At 36.3% G+C, this 24,697-nt stretch overlaps 1 protein-coding gene across 1 annotated transcript in view; it reads right to left on the reverse strand.

Moving 5' to 3' along the window:
- Positions 1 to 24,697, reverse strand: part of LOC149277661 (anoctamin-3-like) — a 51,593-nt gene that overhangs the window by 10,393 nt on the left and 16,503 nt on the right. Inside the window, exons 6-11 of the mRNA XM_089502638.1 lie at positions 22,284 to 22,390; positions 21,891 to 21,946; positions 21,340 to 21,461; positions 21,007 to 21,141; positions 19,916 to 20,012; positions 15,533 to 15,593 (exon numbers count right to left, since the gene is read on the reverse strand). Of these exons, the coding sequence (XP_089358764.1) occupies positions 15,533 to 15,593; positions 19,916 to 20,012; positions 21,007 to 21,141; positions 21,340 to 21,461; positions 21,891 to 21,946; positions 22,284 to 22,390 (578 nt within the window). The remainder of the gene's footprint in view (positions 1 to 15,532; positions 15,594 to 19,915; positions 20,013 to 21,006; positions 21,142 to 21,339; positions 21,462 to 21,890; positions 21,947 to 22,283; positions 22,391 to 24,697) is intronic.

The raw sequence follows: 24,697 nt of genomic DNA on the forward strand, positions 1-24,697 counted from the left end.
TTTTTCTCTAAAAATAATGGGAAGAGGATGTTCAAATTGATCACTTTTAGAGTAATGCATTTAAAGAGAAGACACGGAATCTAGAAAATTGGTGAGAATTTAAGAGGTTCAAATTATGTTTTGAAAACTGCAACCTATTTTAATGCAATGAAGGAAAATCCTTCAATGTATGGAAAATTATATTTGAAGAGGTTACTGGAGTTTAGGAAGAGAAAAACACCTAACTCTTCTTATGAATTACTGATTTTTAGCATTATCATATTCTGTAATGCAGGCCTGAATTTGAAGCTTCTCCAAAATATTGTTAAAATAGTTAAACAGTTAAAAATAGTTGGTGTACCATATTTGATTCAGAGACTCTACATTGATGCTCTTGGATAGCCTACAGCACTCCTTTCTTCATGGTATTTTTCAATGTTTCCATCTCTATCCCTTTAGCTATACCACAAGAAAATACAATCATTTTTGTGACAAAAAATGCTAAAAGTGCATTGCGTCATATATTATCTAATAGGGGTCCATTCAAATAATTTTCTTTAACAAATTGAACGTGTTTACGATCTAAATAAGACTCCACGGTAACTTTCTTTTCAATTATAGTTGTTGAACTGATGATTAGTCACCATTTATCTGCTCCCTGTACTCAAACACTAGAAAGAACGACACTGTTCAAGTTGCATTTTTAATGACCCTTGAATTACACGGCTCAGTAAGTTCCTGAAGACCAAGGAGAGGAGAAAACAAAAATTGAGACTGACTTTTTACAACGCATGCATTCCTGGTTTATACACCTGAAATAAACTATTTTTTTCATAATGACTATAGCTAAGGTCTTAAATATTAAATATTACTATAAATAGCAAATCTTTAGGTCCCAAAAAAGCAAAACATTTAACTTATGTTTATTACAATAAGGTTGAAAAACTTGCATATGGTACTATAAGCAGTAAATATATGGTTAAAAATGAAAATGTAGCACCAGCTTTGAATGTTATTAAAATATACAGTTTGCAACTGTTCTAGTTGGCCTATTTTATTATATTATATACCCAGAACCTAACTCGATCCTTAGTGTTATAAGCACATGCTTAAATACCGTTGTTGTATTCATCTTTACCACTTCTGCTTAATGGCTATGCCACCTATTTAGCATCTTCTTAACAAAAGAACTGATAAAGAACTGATATTTCATTTGTTTGTTCTTTCTAACACTTCCCCAAATGATAATTAAAGTTACGTGGTATAAACAATGGTTAGAACAAAGACAAGGATTCATTTTTGTTTGAGAACATGAAAAGTTGGAAAGACGAAACAGTAAGCTTTCAAAGAACAAGTTGAATAACCAAATGTAAACTGTTTATTGTAGAAGAAGGTCGTTCAATTGGATTGCTTTGTAAAACATATATTTAAGGTCAACACAAGGAACATGGAAGGGAAATTCCCTGGTGCCAGATATCCGCAGATAACACAAGGTCATCAGCTAAGATCAGGAGAAACTAATTTTCACATTCAACAAAGGAAAGGGTTTCTTACAGGAAACTAAGTCAAGATATTGAACGCATTAACAAAGATTCTGTATTCACAGATTCATTTGATATTTTCAAGAAAAAGGGTGGATCACGTTTTATTGTAGACAGTTCTAACATTCAACATTTAGAAGAGATAGGGAATTATTTATTAAGGTAAAAAATATTGTGTGCCTTAAAATCTAAATTTCAGATCAAATTTTTTTCTTTTATCTTTGGTTCATTCATTTTTGGTCAGCACATTTTGCTTCCTGCCCTTTTTGGTTTGGTTTAAATTCGGAGGGCTTTTTTATTCAGAAACAAAATGAATTGCCCCCCCCATGCTCTGTCACATTCCTTCTCACTCTTTCTCAAACTCTCTCTTAATGCCTCCTTCCTTCTCTGTGTATCCATAGCTCTGCTTCTCACTATTATTCTTCATGTTTTCCTCTTCTTCTTTCTTCTCTGGTGAGCTACTTCTCCCCTGCATTACCTTGGCCTCCTGGAACACTACCTCATCAGGGCAGAGACTCAATGCACACAATGCGGCAAGCTCTCTCATGGGGAGAGGTTGTGCCCATGGTGCACGTTAAGGTACCACCCTGATGCAGAAGTGGCAGGGGTAGCACAGCGGATCACTGCAAGAAGCAAATCACCGGAGAAGACAGTAAAGAACACGAAGACAGAGAGAGAACACAAAGGAACAGTGGAAAAGAAGTGGAGGTGTGGAAAAGAAGACAAAGAAGGTTGGGAGACATCGAGAGACAGCGTGACAAAGAGTTTGACAGAATGTAAGAGAGTGAGAGAGTGTGAAGGGGGTGACAGACAATGAGAGTAGAAAATGAAATTCAAACAAAAATTCTGAGCTTTCAGCTTCACTTTTGTTTGTTTTGTTGGGCCCCTCCTCGTTTTTGGACATTCATATAAATTAGAGAAATTGGCAAATGCATACGAATCTGTATGCTCAAGTTTAGTTGGTTTGTTGTTTTTTTCCTTGTTTTATCTCGCTTTTAAGTCTGAAGTATAATTAACAAATAGGTATAATACACCAATTACACACATAAAGCGTTTATCCACATAACATACACACTGCTTTGTATCTGCAAAGAAGGCAGTAATCAAAATATTTAATTAAAAAAAATATCAACCAAAAATGAACTAAAATAAAAAACTAAATATTATATGTAGAATAATAGAACTATATGTTATATATTATATATTATATATCATGTTAATATTATTATTGTTGTTGTTTTAATTATGATATAATGATATAAATATTATAGAATGTAATATATATACATAGCATATAATATAAAATATTATTTTTTTTAAGATCAATTTAGCATTATATGTTGAGAAAAGAAAATGTATCAAAATAGCAGCAGGCTAAAAAACATATCAGAGAAGACATCATTTTACAAACATACAAAGCCAATTCCAGGATATATAAATACATAATACTAATAATAATATTCTAATAATACTATATTGATGGAATCAATGAATCAGGTTTTGTATTTTTAAGAGTAAAAACTTTGTACTAATCTTATAGTGAAGTTCTTATTTAGACAGGTGATTCTCAACTCATCAAACATACTTACAGTGTATGATTTAGTAATTAGGACATTTTAATACAACAACAACAACAGTGAGAGCCATAAAACTTGGACTACTGGCGTGTCAAAAGTACTGGTACTTGGAACCCCATTCTTTTCAGATGATGTATAATTTCCAAGATAAACATCACAAAAGGAAGGGTAAACTCCAACTTTGTCCTTGAGTTCAATGAAAATAATTGTGTTTTGTTCCTATACTATTAGAGGTGTTTAAAATAAACAGAGGACCACATTTATAGGCAGGGCCGGCCCGACAATGGAGCCGAGTGGGGCAACTGCTCCAGGCGGCACTTTTGAATGGGCGGCACTTTGCCCCAAGACCTTTTTTTTTATTTTTTAAAGCGGGAGAGAGAGAGGGGCACTGATTGGTTTTCGCTTACCAAGTTGCCCGCTCGGCGCCCCTCTATCTCCTCTGCAAGCCCTCTAGCTCGGTCTCGGTGCCAGCTTGTAATGCTGGGCGCCGGAAGATAACGTCATTTCCGGTGCTCAGCATTACAAGCCAGCACCGAGACCGAGCAGGGAGACTCGCTGCAGGACTGCTGAAAGGTAAGTACAGGGGGGGGGGTGAGAGGAAGGGTAGATAATGGGGGGGGCAGCAGGGACTGAGGGAGAGGAAGGGTAGATAAGGGGGGGGGCGGCATTTTAAATTTCGCCCCAGGCGGCATTTTGTCTTGGGCCGGCCCTGTTTATAGGTAATATTAAGTATAATTATAGGAGGAACACAGACCTGGCCATGAAAAAAAACATAAACAAATATATATTTGTTTCCATTTTGGACAGTAATCAAAGAGTTTCAGTGATTTTTTTTAAATAAATAACAATAAACAACAAGTCCTTCCAGTTTCCACAGAAACCCTTTTTGACCAGAGGCCATTGTACAAATGAAGATGCGGAAAGTTGTTCTACAACTAATCAGTGTTGGAAAATTTTCCATCCATGTACAAATACACATATCATTTAGTTGATCCAGCTAAAGTGAAATTGTTCCAGAATCCGGATGATTCGGCTAATAGCATTGCATAATATTAGATGTTAATAATAAGGGAATCAGGTCTGTCTGGTTCTCAGGTGCTCTGTTACAGAGAGTGTGGACACACCTACTGGAAGTTTCATTCTAGATTCTATTCCTTTCGAGTTATCACGCTGTATCATTCACCTGCTCTCTGCCTTTCACGTCGGACTAGTTTCCAACACACCTGAGTATCTGGCAACACTGAGGGCTGTAACAAGGTACGAGAATACATTTTAACTTATTGTTGATATGCTTACGACGACCAGATTGGGTTAGACTCTCTCTAAACTTTCAAAATGAATAGGATCAGCATGTCATGACCGTTTTAGAGGCATGTTGATAAGGTCTTCTACCCAAGGTAAGATAATGATTCTCTGAGGTTGGATACTGCAGCATTGCTAGGTAACGTGAATTCGGTATAAAGAAGTAACAGTATATAAATTACGGTAAAATGGTAAATTAAAATGGCGAGGTTGGATAATTCACATGTTATGTGTATTATACGTGACACACCTGTTAAGGATGCTGTTCATTTATGACTGATATGTATTCTAATCTTTGACGGCGAAAGTTATTTTAACGATGAATGGGATGTGAGTTTAAATAAGCACACGGCTTCTGTGACACAATGAAGTGACTATTGTGGTTTGCTCGAAATGTTGCACGGTTACAGGAAGACCAACTGTACAGAAGGTTGCTTTTGAGGACTTCTCTTTAACAGTTTCTGAGGTTGCTGGGATTGTCTATAACATACGAATTAGCATAACAGGAGTGCACAATAAATTGCAAAGATAAGTATTTATTCCAGTTACTGCTCTTGATTTAGCATTATTGGATGCAAGCTAACATTAGAGCAGGGGTCGGCAACCTTCGGCACTCGAAATGTTGTGAACTACATTTCCCTTGATGCTTTGCCAGCATTATGACTGTAAGAGCATTATGGGGGATGTAGTCCACAACGCCTGGAGTGCTGAAGGTTGCCTACCCCTGCATTAGAGTAATACTCCATGATATGTTCTTGATGGTACAGAGACTGTATTAATGTCAGTAGTTGGGGGAGGTCAGCATCAAATGTCATGCATAAGATCATATGCTTTAATGTACAGTTGCACGTTGGATTCAAACTGTTGCACTCTGAGCTAGTCTAACACTGAAAAGGGTTTATATTTGTTTCTATATTGAGATATCACATGGGTGTCTGAAGCTGTCTTTGACTCAATGCTGCAATTATGGGCATCCTTTACAAAAATGCATTCAAGACAATGGGCTGGATTCAGTGATACTGATAAATATGTTAAAAAGTAATAGAATCGCAATGCTTGCATAGACAGTGAAAACAGTAAAAAGCAAACAGTGATACATTTTATCTCAGTTAATGACTCTGGGCCAAAATATTCATCGGTTTATATCTATTTTTTTTTTTTTCAATCTCTAGAGAGGTTTGCTATTCAATTACTTGTGATAAATTCTTCTCTGCGGCTGAATCCAACCCAGTGTCTGCTTGCTAGGAAGTCAATCCCTAGGTGTGTATGCAAACATGTATGGCTTCATTCTTCACTGTTCTGCCATTTTCTCAAGATTTACAACCTTTGTTACAAGTTACTAATACATTTAAAAGTACGATAGTTTTTTTTTTTCCAACAGACATTTTTCTTTTTAATTATTCAGGTGGAAGGTTATAGATAAAGTAAAAATTACCCCTACCCTGCAATGAAACATAATAAACAATCCCAACCACATTACATCAATATGATAATCTACAAATATTTATTTTTTCTTGATCATGGTTCAACCGGGGAGAGGGAATAAATCAGATGTAGATGTAATGTAGCATTATTAATAAAAATCAAAATCAAGATGAAAGATCTTCCTTTAAACTGGCCTAGTTGAACTATGGTGGTCTGTGCAGAATAGTATAGTTTTCATGGGAACTAAGGTGGGACACCAGAATATGATGTTCTAGATGAAGACAGCAGTTGGTCTAGAGGAAGAGTCTCCAGTGGTCCCTTGTGGCATAGTAGTTCTCAGAGGGCCTAAAGCAGTGACCCTCATACACGGGACACTGGGTAACATTTCTGGCTTACATAAAAAATCACTACAGTTTTCTAGATCTATTAAAATATGCTTCTTCACATATGTTTATCTACCGTATTTGCTCGATTATAAGACAAGGTTTTTTTCAGAGAAAATGCTCTGAAAAATACCCCTCGTCTTATAATCGGGGTGGTCTTATAATCAGACCTCAAATAGGTCTGACTATGAAACGACTAAGATCCAGATCCCCCGCAGCTGCAGGGGACCTGGATCCTCCTGTCTCCCCCCCCCCGCCCCACTTACCGGTGCTTCTTAGTCCCCGGTGTGCAGCCGGGGCAGTGTGTAGATGTCTACGTGATTCGCGTAGACAACTTACGCTGCAGCCGGAAGGAGGTGTGGCTAGCAGCGGGGGTTGTCTGCATCCATCGCGCAGAGCTTCCCTGGCTGTCAGATATCAGAGTTCCCCGCACCGGTGACAGGGGAGTCAGAAGCACCGGTAAGTTTGGGGGGGCAGGGGGTGTTAAATGGGGGGCATAAGGCATTTCTGGAGGCAGAGTGTTCTATGAAATGACTTTTAACCCCCTTAATGCCACTCTGCCTCCAGAAATGCCTTTTTAACGCTCTATACGCCACTCTGCCTCCTGAAATGCCTTAAACCTCCCTATATGCCACTCTGCCCCATAATATGCCTTTTAACCCCCTTAATGCCAGAGTAGCATATAGGGGTATAAGGCATTTCTGGAGGCAGAGTGGCACATAGGGGGTCAAAAGGCATATCATGGGGCACAGTGGCATATAGGGTTAAAAGGCATACCATGGGGCACAGTGGCATATAGGGTTAAAAGGCATATCATGGGGCACAGTGGCATATAAGCATTTCTGGGGCAGATGTGCATAACTGGGGGGGCAGGTTGGAAAATAGAAGTAAATAAAACCAAAATATTTTTCTCAATCATAGCTTTTATTTAAAAAAAAAGTTTATATGAATTAACATTTACTGGTAAAACTTTTTTCCTATAGGGTCGTCTTATATTAAGTCTTTTTCTTATTTTCCTAAATTAATATTCAGATTTGGGGGGTCATCTTATAATCGAGCAAATACGGTATTTTTCAGGAGTTTACCAAAAACCATGTAATTAATAAGCAAGCCTATTATACTGTTTCTCAGAATTCCATATCTGCCATTGAGATTGGAAGAGATTTCCCTTGTATGGGCGTGAAAGGTATAGTTTACCTTACAGTAAAATGTCACAACCATAAAACAATAGTGTCATATGACAATTATTAATTATAACTACTTCACTAAATACTATTTAAAGACACTACTCACACATACAATGTACGCAGATCCTTAAATGTAATGTTATGTCAATCACACGTTCTTCATTATGTTTTATTGGCAGTAAAATCCATTAAATATGGCAGCTAGAGTAGAAACGTATTGTATTTTTACAATGTGTGACACAGATTTCACGTGCTTATTACTGCCGGATGCAAGCCAAGTTGCTGTTCAGTTTTCCAGTACATCAGGTTTGTACATCTACCGCTGTCATTGTTGGGCTACCGTTCTGGATTATTAGTCACTGATTTATGTAGTGCCATCATCTTCTGAACAATGGGATGCAAATAAAATTGAGAAATTAGGAAGAGCTAAAATTACCCCAATTTATCATTATTGTAAGCTACAAAGCCCTGCCAATCAGACACCTCTTGAAAACAGGCAAACCCTGTTATTGTACGTGTAAATGTACTATTGGCCTTCTGGCACACTGGGCAAATGCCAGGTGGACTGCTGGCCATCAGTGCCCCATACCACCAGATCTCCCACTCCGGCGGCAGATTGAGAGTTCTAATGTAGCCATTGGCTGGATATGCCAGGCGGTACGCTACTTGAGCATAAAAGCGTCATATGCGGTTTGCCATATCCAGTCGTCGACTGCACTTATGTCATCAGGCAACCCTCAGCCTTAAAGTGCCAGGCTCACCTAATCATTGCCAATCAGGACCTGCCTCGGAACACAAACATTCCAGAATAAAGTCTGATTTATTTAACTGAAATCAATAGTTAATATTTTAAGTGTCTCCGTCGTCTTTTAAATATTATAAGAGCATATCTACGCAATTAGAATACACATTAGAATCTAAATTAGTGCCTACTTAATATAAAAAAAACAAGAGATTCATGACCATTTTGTCTCTTAAAATAATGTGAAATTGTTTTAAATCACGATAGGTTATGAAAACAGATATGGATTAAATCTAAAAAAAGACACACATTTGTTTAGTTTCAATTGTGGCTTTTTATTCTATGAGTCACAAAAGAAAAGGCGTGGTCAGGTCAAACACTGAGCAAATATTTCTTTGAAGGGTTTGTATTTCCGACGAGGTGAAAAGAGTACAAGGAAGTATCCAGTCACCTGCGTCACCCGATGGTACAGAATGCACAAAAATCACTGCCCTAAATATTAGGCAACGTTTTAACGGATGCAGATGTCATTAAAGAAGTAGATATTAAGAGCAAATTGTGAGTTTAAAGAAAAAGAGAGAGTAAATAAATACATTATTTTATTCTTAACCTTCTACACTGAACTGAAAAGTTGTTTTCTAAATATCTTAAAAAGTTATTTTAAAAACAGTTATGCGTGAAGCATGTCTGAGAGCTCTAACTATGCAAACCAAAACTCAAATGACTATTCCGAAGTTTGTTAGTTTCTTCAAGGGCTAAAAGGTTTTTTTTTTCTTTTAGTCTAAAGAAAAGAATTTTGTAGGGTAATTGTTGTAAACTTCTCTTCATTGATTGATTGGCTCAGAGATGGCAAAGACAATCAAATTGGTATCCCCTCAAGATCTAAAAGCTCATTGCAGCCAAGACATCAGATAAAAATGCTTTGGGTATAAATAAAGATCAACGGCAAACATCTAATATCTGTCACAGGATTATTATTCAGAGGCTTGTTTAGTATAACTTGGCTCATGTCGCCTCAAAGTCAGATTGCTTTTAGATGAAAACCAAATAACTTTTTCCTAATTTTAACATATTCTGGTAGCCAAAGTCAGTTTTGTTCCACTGTATTTTGTAGTATGTATAGAATATGTTCAATATGTTTGTTACAAAATGTATTACAGGTAGATGTTTTTTGGAGGGTCCCATATTTTCTCAGTATAGGCAAGTTTTAACTTTTCATCTCCGGAACCAGATTTCTGGATTCGGAAGGCGTTCATAGCTTTATCCTGTTCATTGATTGATGTGATTATAGAGACAATAACCATGGGTTTGAAACCAATTTGGAGTATTAATTTATGCCCCACTTTGCAAATTGTTTTCCAGATTTTCTCAAACAACTCACCGCACACACAACTAAAATGCACCTATTTTTGAAACATGCGCTATTTGTTCTTTTGGTTTCGGTTCTTTGGACAAGCAGTTTTGGACAAACAACCACTGCGGGTACTTCAAATTCTGCATCTGTAGGAACAAATTCTACTCCAAATACCTCAACAAATACGACAACTGTCACAGTCACTGCAGGTTCAACTGAAACTGTTACTACCCCGAATTCCATAACTACTGATAATGGAACTTCAACTCAATTCATCACAACTACCTTTGCAAGTCCCATTTCCACAAGTTCTCCTCCAGTAAGCAATACAAGTACAGGAGGGAGCACTGTTACAGTATTTAGCCCTAATGTCACAGGAGAGACAACAACCCAGGCTGCACACACAGTTGATGGTACAAATTATACACTCAGTACAAATCCGAGCCAAGATTACAATACATCAGTGACTCAGATTTCAACAACCCCTTATACAGGTAGCACTTCTATGCCTAATATCACAGGCACACCACCAATAAGTAATACCTCAAATGTGTCTGCGACAGCAAATAGTCCATCCACCAGCAATGGCACAAGGTCAACTGAGACAGCTACAAGTGTCAGCATAGAGACATCCCAGACAGCTACAAGTGCCAGCACAGAGACATCCCAGACAGCTACAAGAGGTAATACAGAGGCAAGTCCATTTACGTCTGGAAACGAAACTACAGACCGTACAATGACGACAAACAGCACCAATGGTCTTGTAGGAGGTGCAAAAGGTAACAATGCTTCACATGTTATTAAATATTTAAATTTACTAACTTTACAATTCAGCATAGAGCTTAAGGTAGCATTCTATCCAGGCAAAATTAGATTGGGTCTGTCTGCATCAGTGAACAAACCTACATGGTTAAAGTTAATGACTTCTGTATTCAATTAATGTGTTGGTATTAACAGTAACAAAACATTAGATCCCATTTGATTTTATAGGTTCTCACAAATATATTAAAAACATGATAGGGTTTTGCCACTTGGATTGGAGAGTCTCTCAACAGAGCCATGAAACCCTCCATTTTCACACTCATACTGGAACTGTTAAAAGGATGAACATCCTTTACTTTATTATTTGAGCATAACTTGAGAAACAAAACCAATATCAAATCATTGTTTGAATTTAAGAACTCAGGGCAATATATCAGACACAGAAGAATGACAAAACTTGCCCCAAGATGCATCAGCAAGCAAAACATTTAAAATGTTTAGGGAACTTGAGTCTTGATGATGACATTAGATTATTTCAGTCTGTACATACTGTATATACTGTCTTTATGTATATAGTAAATCTAGTAACAAATAGTAACATCACTTTCTATAATTGAAAACTGTGCAAATATATTTACTAAAAAATCTAATTAGTAATATACTAATAGCATGTCATGTATCTTAAGTATTGTTCATTTTGTGATGATTCCTTGTTAATGCTATATTAGTGAATTTGGGGAAATGTTAAAACTGTTAGCAGATTTTATTCTAATTTAGCTTTTTGTAAAGTATTATCTTTTGTCGAATCCCATTTTCAGAGTCTGAGAGTAATGCTGGAGTTATTTTGGGAGCCATCATTGGGTCCATTCTTGGTGTCTGCCTTGTTTGTGTTGTGGTCTTCTTCTTGTGTGGTGCAAAGAAACCAGACACTTTTTCCCGTAGACGGCTTTATGAGAATATGCGGAATGAACCAGGTAAAGTGAAAGTTAATTCTAGAAAGCTATAGAAAAAACTATACCACTAGGCGGGAATTAACCATTGGACAACCTACCATGAAATGTCCACCGCAAAGCCCCTGACTCTGGCCAGTGATACTGACATGACCACATCATAAAGGAATTAACAGCAATGTATTTATGGGGGGTGCTACCTTAGCCCTGACCTAGGGGATCCTTAACTAGTGAGTCCCTCCCTCAGAAAAATATAACTCTATGCATTCAATGCTGATTTGCCCCTTGCATCTCTAAGACCATATGTGTATGCAAGAATTTGGTAAAGGAGAATGGTTGGTTGATAGTAGGTAGAAACAAAACAAGAAGGAAATAGTATTTCCATGAGAATAAAACATACTTTGCTGGTATTCCATATACTAGATATAATTTCAAACCTAGGAAAGTAAGAGTGAGGCAAATAACTAATATATCCAGTATATTACCGCCGGGTGCTATATTCTATATACATCAAAACATGATACATGTTCCAACAACATTAATTAAAGTCCTATCAGTAAATATGCACCCTGCTGCAAAGGGATACAGAATGGTACAAAACTAAATATATAACCTTATGTGTTCAATGAAAAAAAACATGGCTACTTAAATTCTATGAATGTGATAGATTCAAATTATTCCTCTATTCTGCAGTGTTACGACTGGATGGTGAAGTTAGTCCCTACGACGTCGGTTATGGAGAATCGTCTTACTACAACCCAACAGCATTAGAAGAATATCCCAACAGGCCGAATGAAACTATTGCAATGGATGATATCAGACCTTATCAACCTTAATTCATTCCCTATCTCTCATTTCTGTTCAAATTGATTTCCAATGGGTGGAATACAACCAGTGTGGTGATACCAAAACTAACTTTTTTCAGAGACCTCAGAATTATTTTTTGAAGATATTAACGCCTGAGATGTACATAAAAAAATATATCCGAGTTCTAATCATTTCTAGCTATTTTTTAATTACTCGTACTGTCCCATTCACATGAATATGTATATATTATAGATATACATTTGTTAATGTGTTTTTTAAGAAAACTAATTGCTTTTTTCTCATGACTAACCCCCCAAAAAAACAATTTGCACTATTTAAGCCAGAGAAACCTCCCTGAATCATGTTTCTGAAGCCTTTGAAATTGAATATTGTAGCTGACAACACTGAAGGTCTGCCAAAAAGCCAGATTGAATAAACTTTCCGCTATCAGGACGATTTTTATGAGCTACACTAAGGAAGGTCATATTAAATTCTACCAAGCTGTAGTGTAACTTTTGAGATACAGCCATCATACATACATTGCCAATTAAATAAAATAAAGCTTAACCGGTGTGTATTTCACAGCTAGTGTTATACCAGTAACCAGTGTGATAGTCTATTACATCAACAGAGTAACACACCAAGAATAGAGACAGGGTCAATTGTACTCAATCCAATCAAAAGCAGAAAGACTGGGTGATCCAAGCTATTTTGTAATAATAAACTTTTTATTGTATAAACTCCAAAATTATTTTTACTGCCAATCTTATTTGTAGCTTATTTTGTTCACTACAGCAACCACTGGTTGGTCTACTTAATTTCCAACTATGGTTGTTGGGGTTTTTTTTGAGGGGGGGACTGGTCACTAATGAGTGATTAACTAATCTGTGGTACTTCTATAGCTGCCCTTGCAAAAGTCTATGAAATTATTAAGAAAGGGTAACACGTTGTTTGTCTGATAATATTAGTAGGGGTGAGCAAATTATTGCCGGCGCAAACAACAGAATATTTAGAAGATTGTCATGTCTTCAATTATACGTTGTCCATAGCATAGGGCGGTTTCAGAATTGAGTATATTTCTCATTTAACAATGATATAGGATGTCAGAGGATCATTGATTGAATCTTATACTAACCACTTGTGAGAATTGTGAGAGATTTGAACCATGCATCACTCCCTCCAACTGTTCTGATTATCCATAGATGCTTGGTGGCACAGTCTGGATTATTCAGCAATTACATAAACATTTTGGACAGATGTTAACATGTTACTAACTCTTGACAAATGGAACCAGGCACTCTTCTTCTAGTATTCCACATGTCACCACAAGGATATCTAGAGTAACAAGGACTTCGGAAACATTTATGTAAAGAATGGGCCATTTCTAAGATCCTTTTAATGGTTTTAACTGCAGCGTCTTTCGCGAATGTTGAACAGGACTTGTTAACGTCCACTGAGTTGATTGTCTACCAATGGTATTTTTGGCTTCATTACTACTGAGCCGCTTCATTGGTTTGTTCCACTGGTTCAAAGTTCCCAGAATTCCTTCTCCTAAACTGATCTGTATGAAACAAGCTTTCTTTTGTAACATACATATTTATATATATATGCCAGGGGCAACCAAGTTTGATGATCACTTCACTACTTCCCCAATGATCACTGTTTTTTTTATTACATTCGATGCTCAAATGTACAAATATTTATTAAAGAGGTATTAACATGGCAATTAATAACGTATCCATGTCTTTATTTCATCTCTTACTTTGTATTATTTTGAAGGAATATATGATGTAACGCTTTGTAGCATTATTGACACACTAAAACTATTCTTTTAATGCTCTTACAAATCATAAGACTTGATGTTCACTGGACCTCGTGACAATGTTTCGAGATGTATGAAGCATACAAGAAACCACTTTTACAGGAATATAACAGATTGTTTCGGACAGCAAAAGGTTGGACACAGTTGTGGCAGCGCACAATGCATTTAGAACAGTGATTGGTTTGCTTGATCTGTAGACAGGTGAAGGATATTAGTGTTGTCTACTAAGCAGAAGCTTATCTGCTGAAGAAAGGATTCTGGATTGTAAAACATGAACAGATCCACAGCCAGATTGGGGGGATGAGGCGGCCATGGCACTAATGGGCATTTTCTCTTCCGTGGTTTTAAATGTGTGATGCCCAAGGGTGGTTGACGTAATGTTAACTGCTTCAAAACAGAAAAGAGCATTTCCCTATAGATATCAGTAAACAGTACTGAGAATACAGATTATAATAACTATAAGGTAGGGGTTTAGAGTGCACCAGGTAACTGAGTGCCAAGAAGCCATATACAGTAACTAAGATCATGATCAACAGGGTCTATAACGGATAGAACGATGGAGAAGTGACTGCTGATTGATGCAGAAGGGAGTTTACAGGTAGTGACATGAAGTTAGGTTTACAGGTAGATTTCAGAATTTTTTGAGCCTTTGGCAAATGTGTCCCAATGCATAAACAACATGATAGGTGGGTGCAAGGTGTTCTTGTTAAATGTTATGATTACATTCTTAAAAGAGGAGGGTAATGCACCCATAGAGAGAATGCCTTCACTGTTTAAGATGATTGGTAGCTTATTCACACAATACATATAGATCAAAAATTATTCCACTAGTATTTCACTTCTTATTGTAAAAATAAGACTATACTACAGCATTCAGTGGCTACTCAATGGTAGGGAGGGTGATGGTTCGCTGTATTACAGGTTTTTTGGGTTTTTTTACAAAATTATATTTAGTAATAATTTTTTAGTTAGCAAAGTACACGAATCATACTCACTTACCAAAACCAGCTTTCATTGAAATATACTGTAACTACTATTAAAAAACCCTTTATCAGCATGCCTTATTTGAATATGATATCAGACCAGTAAGGGGCGAATTATTTCTGATTGAATGCCAATTTACAGTTAATTAAAATTTGCATAAGGCATAGAAAATGTCCTCTGTAAGCTTATAGTTCTTTGTCATTATTGTGATGTAGAAGTTCCTTAAAGTACTTAAAGTATTGAGTTGCGTCAGGTTTTAACATTACAGATATTTCGCTGTCTTTGGTAAAAATGGCCTCTTTGATGTTTTATGTTACCTGATATCGTATTCATCTAAACAGTATCACATACAGTACTTCAGTGCTTTCTGTTGGCGGAGTCCTCCACAGTTAACCTTTGCAGCCCAAGTCCATCTGTATTTCTTATTCTAGCTGGTTTTAACATGTTGTATATATAAGACAATTACAGAGTTCCACTGCAATTAAACTAACAATAACGTATACGTATTGATGTCTACTAAATGTGTCTATAATTTCTGCATGAACAAGAAAGGGGAACGTGATGGCTGGTGGCCTCCAGTATTGAATATCCTTCTGTCTATCATACCTGCAATATTTGATCCATACTAGAGCCAGATGTCTTCCTTACTCGAGTTACATGCAATATTTTTAAGGTACACCAAACATATCTCATATGTATAACTGAGCATTAACTTACCCCATATTGCCATAAATATAGCAAAAAAGACTGTGCCTCCGTTGTCAAATAAATGAGTAACCTGAAAAAGAAGATATGGCTGACGTCACAATAGTCTGGGGAACACTTTGATTCCAAAACACATGCCTATAATTGCTAAGTTGTGTTAGCTAAATAAAGCACATAATATTATGCTGTGCCTGTCTTCTTCTTTTCATTCGCCACCTTATATTTTCCTCCTGCGTAATAGAGTTTAGGTGGATGTTGCTTAATGATGAGAAAAGCACATTTTTATAATTTCATAAAAGGTAATTTATACAACGATCAACTGAGTCTTATGGAAAAAAACACTGATTTTGGATATCCCTGCTTAAACAAAGATTAGTGTATAAACATGCCACTCCATATTACTTAACATGTTGTAGTGAAGATAACTTTATCTATATAACCATGATGACTTATGTGCTACGTATTATCACTCCACTATAACCAAGACAAACATTGGATTCAATCTCTGCGGTGCACGAATTTATAGGGGTCAATCTCCAACATGTCCGATTGAATTAGAACAACAAACTATGGGAAACAATGTGTATGTTACTTAAAACATCACATGATTGGTGTGATATTGAGAAATATATGCCATACATCCATTGTGAGATGTGGGTGTTTTGAGAAGAGACACAAGGTGCTTAATCTGTTGATATAGTACATAATCAATAAAAACATTTTATAAACAACATTGTTGTTCATCTTAATAGAAACAACAATGCAGATTAAAGGCTCATTGACGACCATTTTTTTTCTCTTTGTAGACTAGAGTACAGAGGACCAAAAAGAAACATTGAATCTGAAAGCCGATAGGACCCATTCGGCCCCGTCTAGTCTGCCCATTTCTCCTGCTGTAAAGACTTAAACCTTAATCAGTGGTTGGTCTCGTCTTAGATTCAGGAGCCGTATGCCTATCCCATGAGTCCTTAAATTCCTTTACTATATTAACCTCTACCGCTATGGGGAGCCTGTTCCACTACGCATAAAAACACTCCGCAGGGCACAGGGAGACCTATTTTACAATAATTAATATTAAAAAGAATGATGAAACTTTTCTTTGATTATGTGGGGTCTTTTTTTTAACTGATGTTTAAGAAGTTTCATTGAACTATAAATTATTAATAAGAAAAACATACATTATAACAAAATATTTATTAGGTCCACAATATATGGTTCCATAAGCTGTTGCCTAGTTAGCTTCAAAGCGCCATGGGCTTTAATTAACTAGTTAATGTTGCTAAAAATATATTAATTATAAAGCATTTCCTGATTCCATACAAAATGAGTAATGCAATTACATACTTCCTTTGTATATTACGATTGCAATATTTCAATCTTTCATAAATAATGTATATTTCCTCAAGGAAATATGAGGACCTGTCTAGCATGTTTTTATAATGTCCCATAATCAGCTTGGCATTAAAATTATTAATAAAAAAAAAAAAATTTCATTGTGATTAATGAGAGATTTTCCATTTTTATTTTACTAAAAAGGATTAATATGTTTTACTAGAAAAAAAAAGCAAGTCGCCCTGTAAAAACTATAATTCAAGTGTACGATGGCATCTTTAAAATGCATGACAGTTTTGATAATATGCTAAAATAAATCAGGAATATAACCTCGTCTAATTGAACTAGACTGAAGAATTTGTCAGCACCATGTCTAGATGAAATGTTAAACTTGAGGTGGACCTTGTCTATATTGTTGGTAATTTGGATCCTCACCGACCACAGATTAGATCATGAATGGTTGTTCCATTTTTTAAATTACAAATGGTAAAATTTCACCACCAAGAAATCAAGGGACATTACACATTGCACATCGTATTACTGTTGCAACAGCATAAACTTAGCCTTGACCTACAATAGCACTTACACAATAAATACAGGTATAATTATAGTGTTTAGACCTGTTCCAATTATTATCTGCGGTTGGCTTCTATCATTGCAGAGGTGGAGCTTTAACCGATTTTATCTAGTAATAACCACCTAAGGCAACTCACCGGCATATTTCATATAACAAAAGACATAGGACTTTAACCTGGGGAAAGGTCAAATTTTAATCAAGTTCTTAGTAAAGAATTATGGGAATGCAACCACAAATAAAGAGTTAATGTCTGAATTTCTCTGTGCAACGATTTCTCCACATTTCACCAGAAACGGCCCTGCTATCCTCGTTGATGTTGATGTGACCAATGTGTACAAAGCTGTTACCCTCCGATAGTTTTTAGACAACAGTTCCAAGCACTTAATCATTGTGGGCAATCAGAAATGTTGTCCAACAAATGACAGGAGCAGACTGGGCAATTTTGGCTAGGAGACAAGCCCAAGTTTAAAAAAAATCTAGGGACTATGATCAATTCTCTTTTTCAAGTCCTGCATTCCATATACTCATATTCATTAAAGGGATCTACAAAGTAAGATCCTTCAAATAAGTAGTTTCATATTCTATGTTCTATTTAAATGTTTTATAATACCTTTGTATTTAAGAATATAAAGAAAAAACAGAACCTACAGCACATGGCCATATTAATTTGCCCCACTTGCCAGCCTTCCCTTTCATGTCAGGTGTGCCAAATAAAATCAACAATGGTTTGAGAAACATTCAGAAAAAGAAGTTTTAGAGGTTAGTTAAACTTGGTTTCCCTCCTACAAAAAAAAACATATGAAAGTACATTGTAAGTGCTTTAATATGCATTCTGTAGCTGAAATAAAAAAAGTGAATCCCTTATGGGAAGCTCCAGCTCTAGAACCTAATATGGACCATCTAGAACTCGAGCGGGCTGGGGTATTACCAAACAGAAGGTGCCAAGGAGTTAGAGTTGGGTAACAGAACAAATACATGGGAGGAATTCTAATTAATCTGACCATGAACATGCAAGGGTGAAATAAAGCGTTAACTCAGATAACACATCCATTAAAGTGCAAATGATGACTAGAATGTCCCTTTAAGGTTATGGATTTAATGCAAGAGGTAAATCTATTACAAGCAATGAAATATCAGTCATTTCACAGGTTAAACTGGCAAAAATTACAAGAAAAAGATTGATACATTTTATCTCAGTTAACGAATCTGGAACAATATATCTCTGCATTTTATGTATTTGTTGCTAATGCAATTAATGCAAACATAGCTATCTGGTGATGCCCTTTTTGCCTGCGGAAAAGACATCCACCTAACGTATCGGTTTGTCTTAGTCTGTCAACTCACGTCTTGTCATACCCCTTGAATATATGTATTGTATTAAGCGCTGCATAGATTGTTGGCGCTATATAAATAAAAGATGATAATAATAATAATAATAATAATAATAATAATCCCTGTGTAAACGTTGTGCGGTTCCAGAACACGAGATCAAAATTATAATGAGAAGCCCTCTGCTGGCCATTCTTTATAATGTTTACCAATCCATGTCTGCAAGATTTAACAAAAAAAGTTTTGGAAGAAAAACAATTATTTTTATTAATTATTGAATTTCTTTAGAGTTGTTTTTATATGACAGAAGGTTTTCTTAATCTATATTTATTCACCTGTGGGTTAGATAGCAATGTATTATAAATATTTATTGTGCTTGTTATGTTATTTTTGCCAATGCCAGGCATGTAACCTCAGCAAGGGTGGAAAAAGTAAACTGCAACTTAATAACAGAGAAGTTTTGTTTATTTGGATGTATTGTTTTCTGTCTTACTGCCCACAAAATAAACACAAACACCAAATATGATTAGATATTTAATTAATCTAGCTAATAAAGCTACTTTGGCAGCTGCTGTCAAGCCAGGTAAGTAAAGCAAGCACCAAAACGTCAGCAGAGACAGACCTTGGTTCAGCGCATGATGGGGGACTATTTACATAGGACTTCCCAGACATGCATAATGACCCAGTTATGGAAGAAGAGGGACTGGTTTTGCCAATTCCACTTTCTATCTTGGTTTGTCTTCTTCTCCTTGTTTTCCTATGTCCTACGTTGGAGCCCATGCCTATTACCCGGCTCAATACATTGGTCATATTATTGTGTTATGATATTTGGAATTTTAATTATTACCAACATGATGGTAAAAAGACCGGCAAGCTTCCATGTTCCAGTCTTTCACTGATTACTATGACAAGAACAAGTATCACTGCATTAAATACTTTGTTCTGTAAATGCATTTACTAATCACAACATACAACTACTTATTTCAATGTATTATAGTTTTCACCAAATTATTTCTGAAGTATAAAAGAGGATTACAAGGAATTAGAGCAGAGTCAACCCCATGCGGGATACAATAACAATTTCATTATAACAGTGCATTTTTTTTTTTAGAACGTGGGAATAAACAGAAATATGCTCATCTTTAGGAATATCTTACCTTTGCATAAATGCAGCTCTCGTTTAATCGTTGCAATGTACAGTTCTTCTCACACATGGGACACATGATGGTGTCATTTGCCTCGCAGATCTCTTTACTTTGATTTTAATGAAATACATAAAATAAGTAGAACACACAAATTAATTCATTGTATCTAAGACATACACTTATTAAATGGTTCAGCTGCCAGTTCAGCATTATGTACATAATATAGATCCAAGATAGACCCCCTAGATGGTGTTGGATATAGTGTCACATCTCAAAAGATGCTTGGTAAGCATTTGATAAGGTTGCATATTATATATGTTATTTTACATTTTACAATAGGTGACCTGTCATAGAATCTTTAATTTCCCTTCACTAAAAAGCCAATCTGTCCTATTTTCTTTGTAGGAAAGCTGTATGCTGATCTTGCATGTTCTTGATCACTGACATATTCTTGTGGAATTGCACATTTACTATTCGTCCCCAAAGAGCAATTTCCTATTATTTGCAATGCATTTATCATGTTCTAGATCTTAAAGGTCCCTACAAACTTGACTTGTCAAGCTCTAACTCAGTCTCAGCTACACAGAGTTACAAAGTGAGGTAGAAATGCTGTGGTGTCATGTTGGAGGGTCAATTAATGAATACATTAAAAAAAAGAATAAAGAATTATAAATAAAACAAGTGACACATTAAAAAGCCTTCTTAAATAAACAAATAATGTTTAATTTTTATTGCACCAGTGTTTATTTGAAATATTTGGTATTTAGATGCATATTAAAAAAATAAAAGAATATAACAATAATTATAATGTGTTATTACCTGACGTTATATGTAACACAAAAATTGAAAAGTTTTATTTTTGGTTTTAATCATTGGTAAAATTAAAACTAAAAAAAAAAAAAAACCCAGAATACTAAATCACGCTATACATTTTATGTAAGTATTATATAAAAGACTAAATAGCTTTTCATACTCAAACTCAAAAAAAAAAAAGTTTAATAGGCCCCACTGTTGTTGGTTACTATTTTAGGTACAAATAGAGTTTTTATTCCAAGCCTATGGCACTAGTGTGAGTCTGATGCAGTGATCCTGGTGCATCTCACCTGACTTGGCTGGAATCCATGGTAAATAATCCATAAAGAAAGACAAATAACCCAACAAGGGCGGCAGGGATCAGCATTCCTGTGTACCAACCCAGCCATGCAAAGTACAGCCCAATCTTCTCTCCAAAATACCTCCTGGAGGAGAAAAAAAACAATCACTTAATCATTAAAATAAACAACTGGATTTCAAACTAGCCATACCTTTACCTAAAACTACAAACCCATTTCTAGTTTGAGTCATGCATGTCTCTGATCGGAAATGAGAACATACCGATGGAAAAATACACAAACAGAGCATATTTCGGCAGTGAAACAGGTCATTTTTTTACATACCTGATTAAATCTAGAGGTTGATACTTGTACCACATTCCCCAGCGAGCCCATCGTTCATATAACAAATGCCGGTGGTTCTGAGCACCATGGGTTTTGATGGGGTGTCTGCTCTTGTAGCTCCCCTGGAAGTAATAAAAGAAAAGTATCTGTTTATTGTCTTATTAGTTTCCAAAATATTGATTCTCTACAATAGATTTAGCTGGGTTCAAAGTGTTGCATATGAAGACCTCTCAGAAAAGTTACCGATTGATGACTTTTTTAACTTTGCTTAGGCAAGTTTGTATACAGAATATAAAAAGCTTCTTATATATGTTTTCCTTTCATGAGCTTTTTAAATGATATACTGTATGGTTTGGATTTCAGCGTCAGACTCATCGCTTGAATATCACTTAATTAAGGTGTCTTATACTCTGTATTCCAAGATGCACAGAACTCACTTTAGCAAGATATAATTTAAATTCAGAAATCAATAATAATAAAAAAACACCCTAAGGACTATAAAAAAAGATATGGAATTACAAGAAATTTAACACATTTCATCATAATCTTACCTCGTGTGGAGGAAATGCAGCCTCATAGGTGCCATTACTCAGAAGTCGGTTTATACCTGCAGAGAAAAAACATTTTAACAGATTGAACACTTTATTTGTCCTGGTATCTGCTTTTCTAGCTAGGGAACTGAAGTTATTTGCTCCATTTTTTCTAAAACATCTTCTCTTAAAGTGATTATATATGAGATTCATATAGGTTGGTGAATCTAGACAGAGAAATAACAAAAAAAAGCCTAATGTGTTTACAGGGTACTAGAACTTGGACTAAACATCAAACTAACAAAGAACCCAATAAATTAGACAGAGAGCACTCTGCTCATAATGTTCCATTCCAGAATAAATGGGGAGTGCTAAATTAGCATTTGTCTTGAATTAGTTATAAAATAACTTTACCCATTTTTGACTTTCCATCTTCATACTTTGTCCTTTGCAAGACATGGTGTACGATCCGGCTTCTTGTAGAGTTACTGAAGAATGTGTCCTTGTTGCTTATCGTGAAACTGTTTGCGGAATAAGCAGAGTAAGTTACAGATACATTGGGAAACAATTAGCCTAAACATGTTTCTAGACACATAGCATCATCTGGTAGATTTCATAATTTGTAGGGTCGTCACCTCCTTGGTTGACCTCATTGACATGCCCATTTGCGATAATTTTATCTATATATCTATATATAACATGTATACTATATATAAATGAACTGCACAAAATAAACAATATCAAGAAGCACTGTTTAAGAAACACTGATTTCTGGCATGTTTAAAATGGAAAATATTTATCTTGTGTGGAAGCTGGTAAAACAGATTAGACTTAATAAGTGGACAAGCTTCAAATCTACACTTGTGTAAAAATGTCAAACTATATAATATTTCTACATTTTCAGTGGGAAGCGTAAGGCAGTTTTTGAGTAAGTAGAGTCATTTCAGGTTTATGAGCAAATATACAGGTTCTTTTGTCAAGGGATCTTTGGCTATTTAAAAAGATCAGTTTGCTGTAACTGAAAGACGAGAAATGGCTTTGGGAATAATAAATAGAAGATTAGTGGATTTTATTGGACAAGCCTAGTGGCATAATACAGATGCTCCATGTGTAGCTTCCCCAATCTCTCTCTATATATGGGGGCAAGCAGGATGGAGATGTATTATAGAAGGTGAAAGCACCGGTGAGGTCAACTGTAATTGGGCTGGGAAAAGAAAATACCGTATTTGCTCGATTATAAGACAAGGTTTTTTTCAGAGCAAATGCTCTGAAAAATACCCCTCGTCTTATAATCGGGCCGTCTTATAATCAGACCTCAAATAGGTCTGACTATGAGACGACTAAGATCCAGATCCGCCGCAGCTGCAGGGGACCTGGATCCTCCTTCCCCCCCCCGCCCCACTTACCGGTACTTCTGAGTCCCCGGTGTGTAGCTGGGGCAGCGTGTAGATGTCTACGCGATTTGCCGGTGCGGCACCGGTGCGGGGAACTCTGATCTCTGACAGTCAGGGAAGGTCTGCGCGATGGACGCAGACAACCCCCGCTTCTAGCCACGCCTCCTTCCGGCTGCAGCGTAAGTGCGTGGGATCTACACGCTGCCCCGGCTACATGACAGGGAAGACAGAAGCACCGGTAAGTTTGGGCGGGGGAGTGTTAAATGGGGGGCATAAGGCATTTCTGGAGGCAGAGTGCTCTGTGAAATGCCTTTTAACCCCCTTAATGCCACTCTGCCTCCAGAAATGCCTTTTTAACCCTCTATACGCCGCTCTGCCTCCTGAATGCCTTAAACCTCCCTATATGCCACACTTCCCCATAATATGCCTTTTAACCCTCTAAATGCCAGAGTGGCATATAGGGGTATAAGGCATTTCTGGAGGCAGAGTGGCACATAGGGTGTCAAAAGGCATATCATGGGGCACAGTGGCATAGGGTTAAAAGGCATATCATGGGGCACAGTGGCATTTAGAGGGTTAAAAGGCATTTCATGGGGCACAGTGGCATATAGGGGGTATAAGGCATTTCTGGGGCAGATGTGCATAACTGGGGGGCAGGTTGGAAAATAGAAGGAAATAAAACCAAAATATTTTTCTCAATCATAGCTTTTATTAAAAAAAAATAGTTTACATGAATTAACATTTACTGGTAAAACTTTTTTCCTATAGGGTCGTCTTATATTCAGGCTTTTTCTTTTTTTTTCCTAAATTAATATTCAGATTTGGGGGGTCGTCTTATAATCAGGGTCGTCTTATAATCGAGCAAATACGGTAACTTCGGGATAAAGTATGGCTAAATACCTTACATGCTATACAGAGATCAAAGGGCTGCCCCAAGGGCCGAACACACACATGCTAAACCTAAGACTTTGGGGGCAAATACATTCTTATGTAGATTTTTTTAATGGATCTGTTATCCACAAAATATTCTTATGTTGTATATATGTTTAGATATGCTTAATTTATATTACTATAATAATTTCTCTTTTAAGCAAAGGAATTGTTTTGAAATTTGAATAAATAATGGAATGATTTTTTTATATTACCAGGTATTTTCCATGTGTCTGGCTGTGCATTTTGAGCCCAGTTCTGGATAATTACTTAATTGTGCATAATATACAAATCCTACTTAGAAGACACGCATCTTGTTATCTTCTAATACCACATATGAAGCTGCCACCTCATGCCAGCTTCCACCCAAGGAGGTGAATAATTTTGTACCGTGTAATTAAGTTCAGAACGGATCTAATAAGGTGACAAATTGTTTTTGTTTGGAGACAATTCTTCTTTTTAATAAAGATGATCCAATGAACATAATTAACAGAACCATTTGTT

Source organism: Sceloporus occidentalis, unplaced genomic scaffold (assembly GCF_023333645.1).
Source record: "Sceloporus occidentalis isolate IW3139 unplaced genomic scaffold, rSceOcc1.0.p SCAF_207, whole genome shotgun sequence".
In the NCBI taxonomy this organism is placed as follows: domain Eukaryota; kingdom Metazoa; phylum Chordata; class Lepidosauria; order Squamata; family Phrynosomatidae; genus Sceloporus; species Sceloporus occidentalis.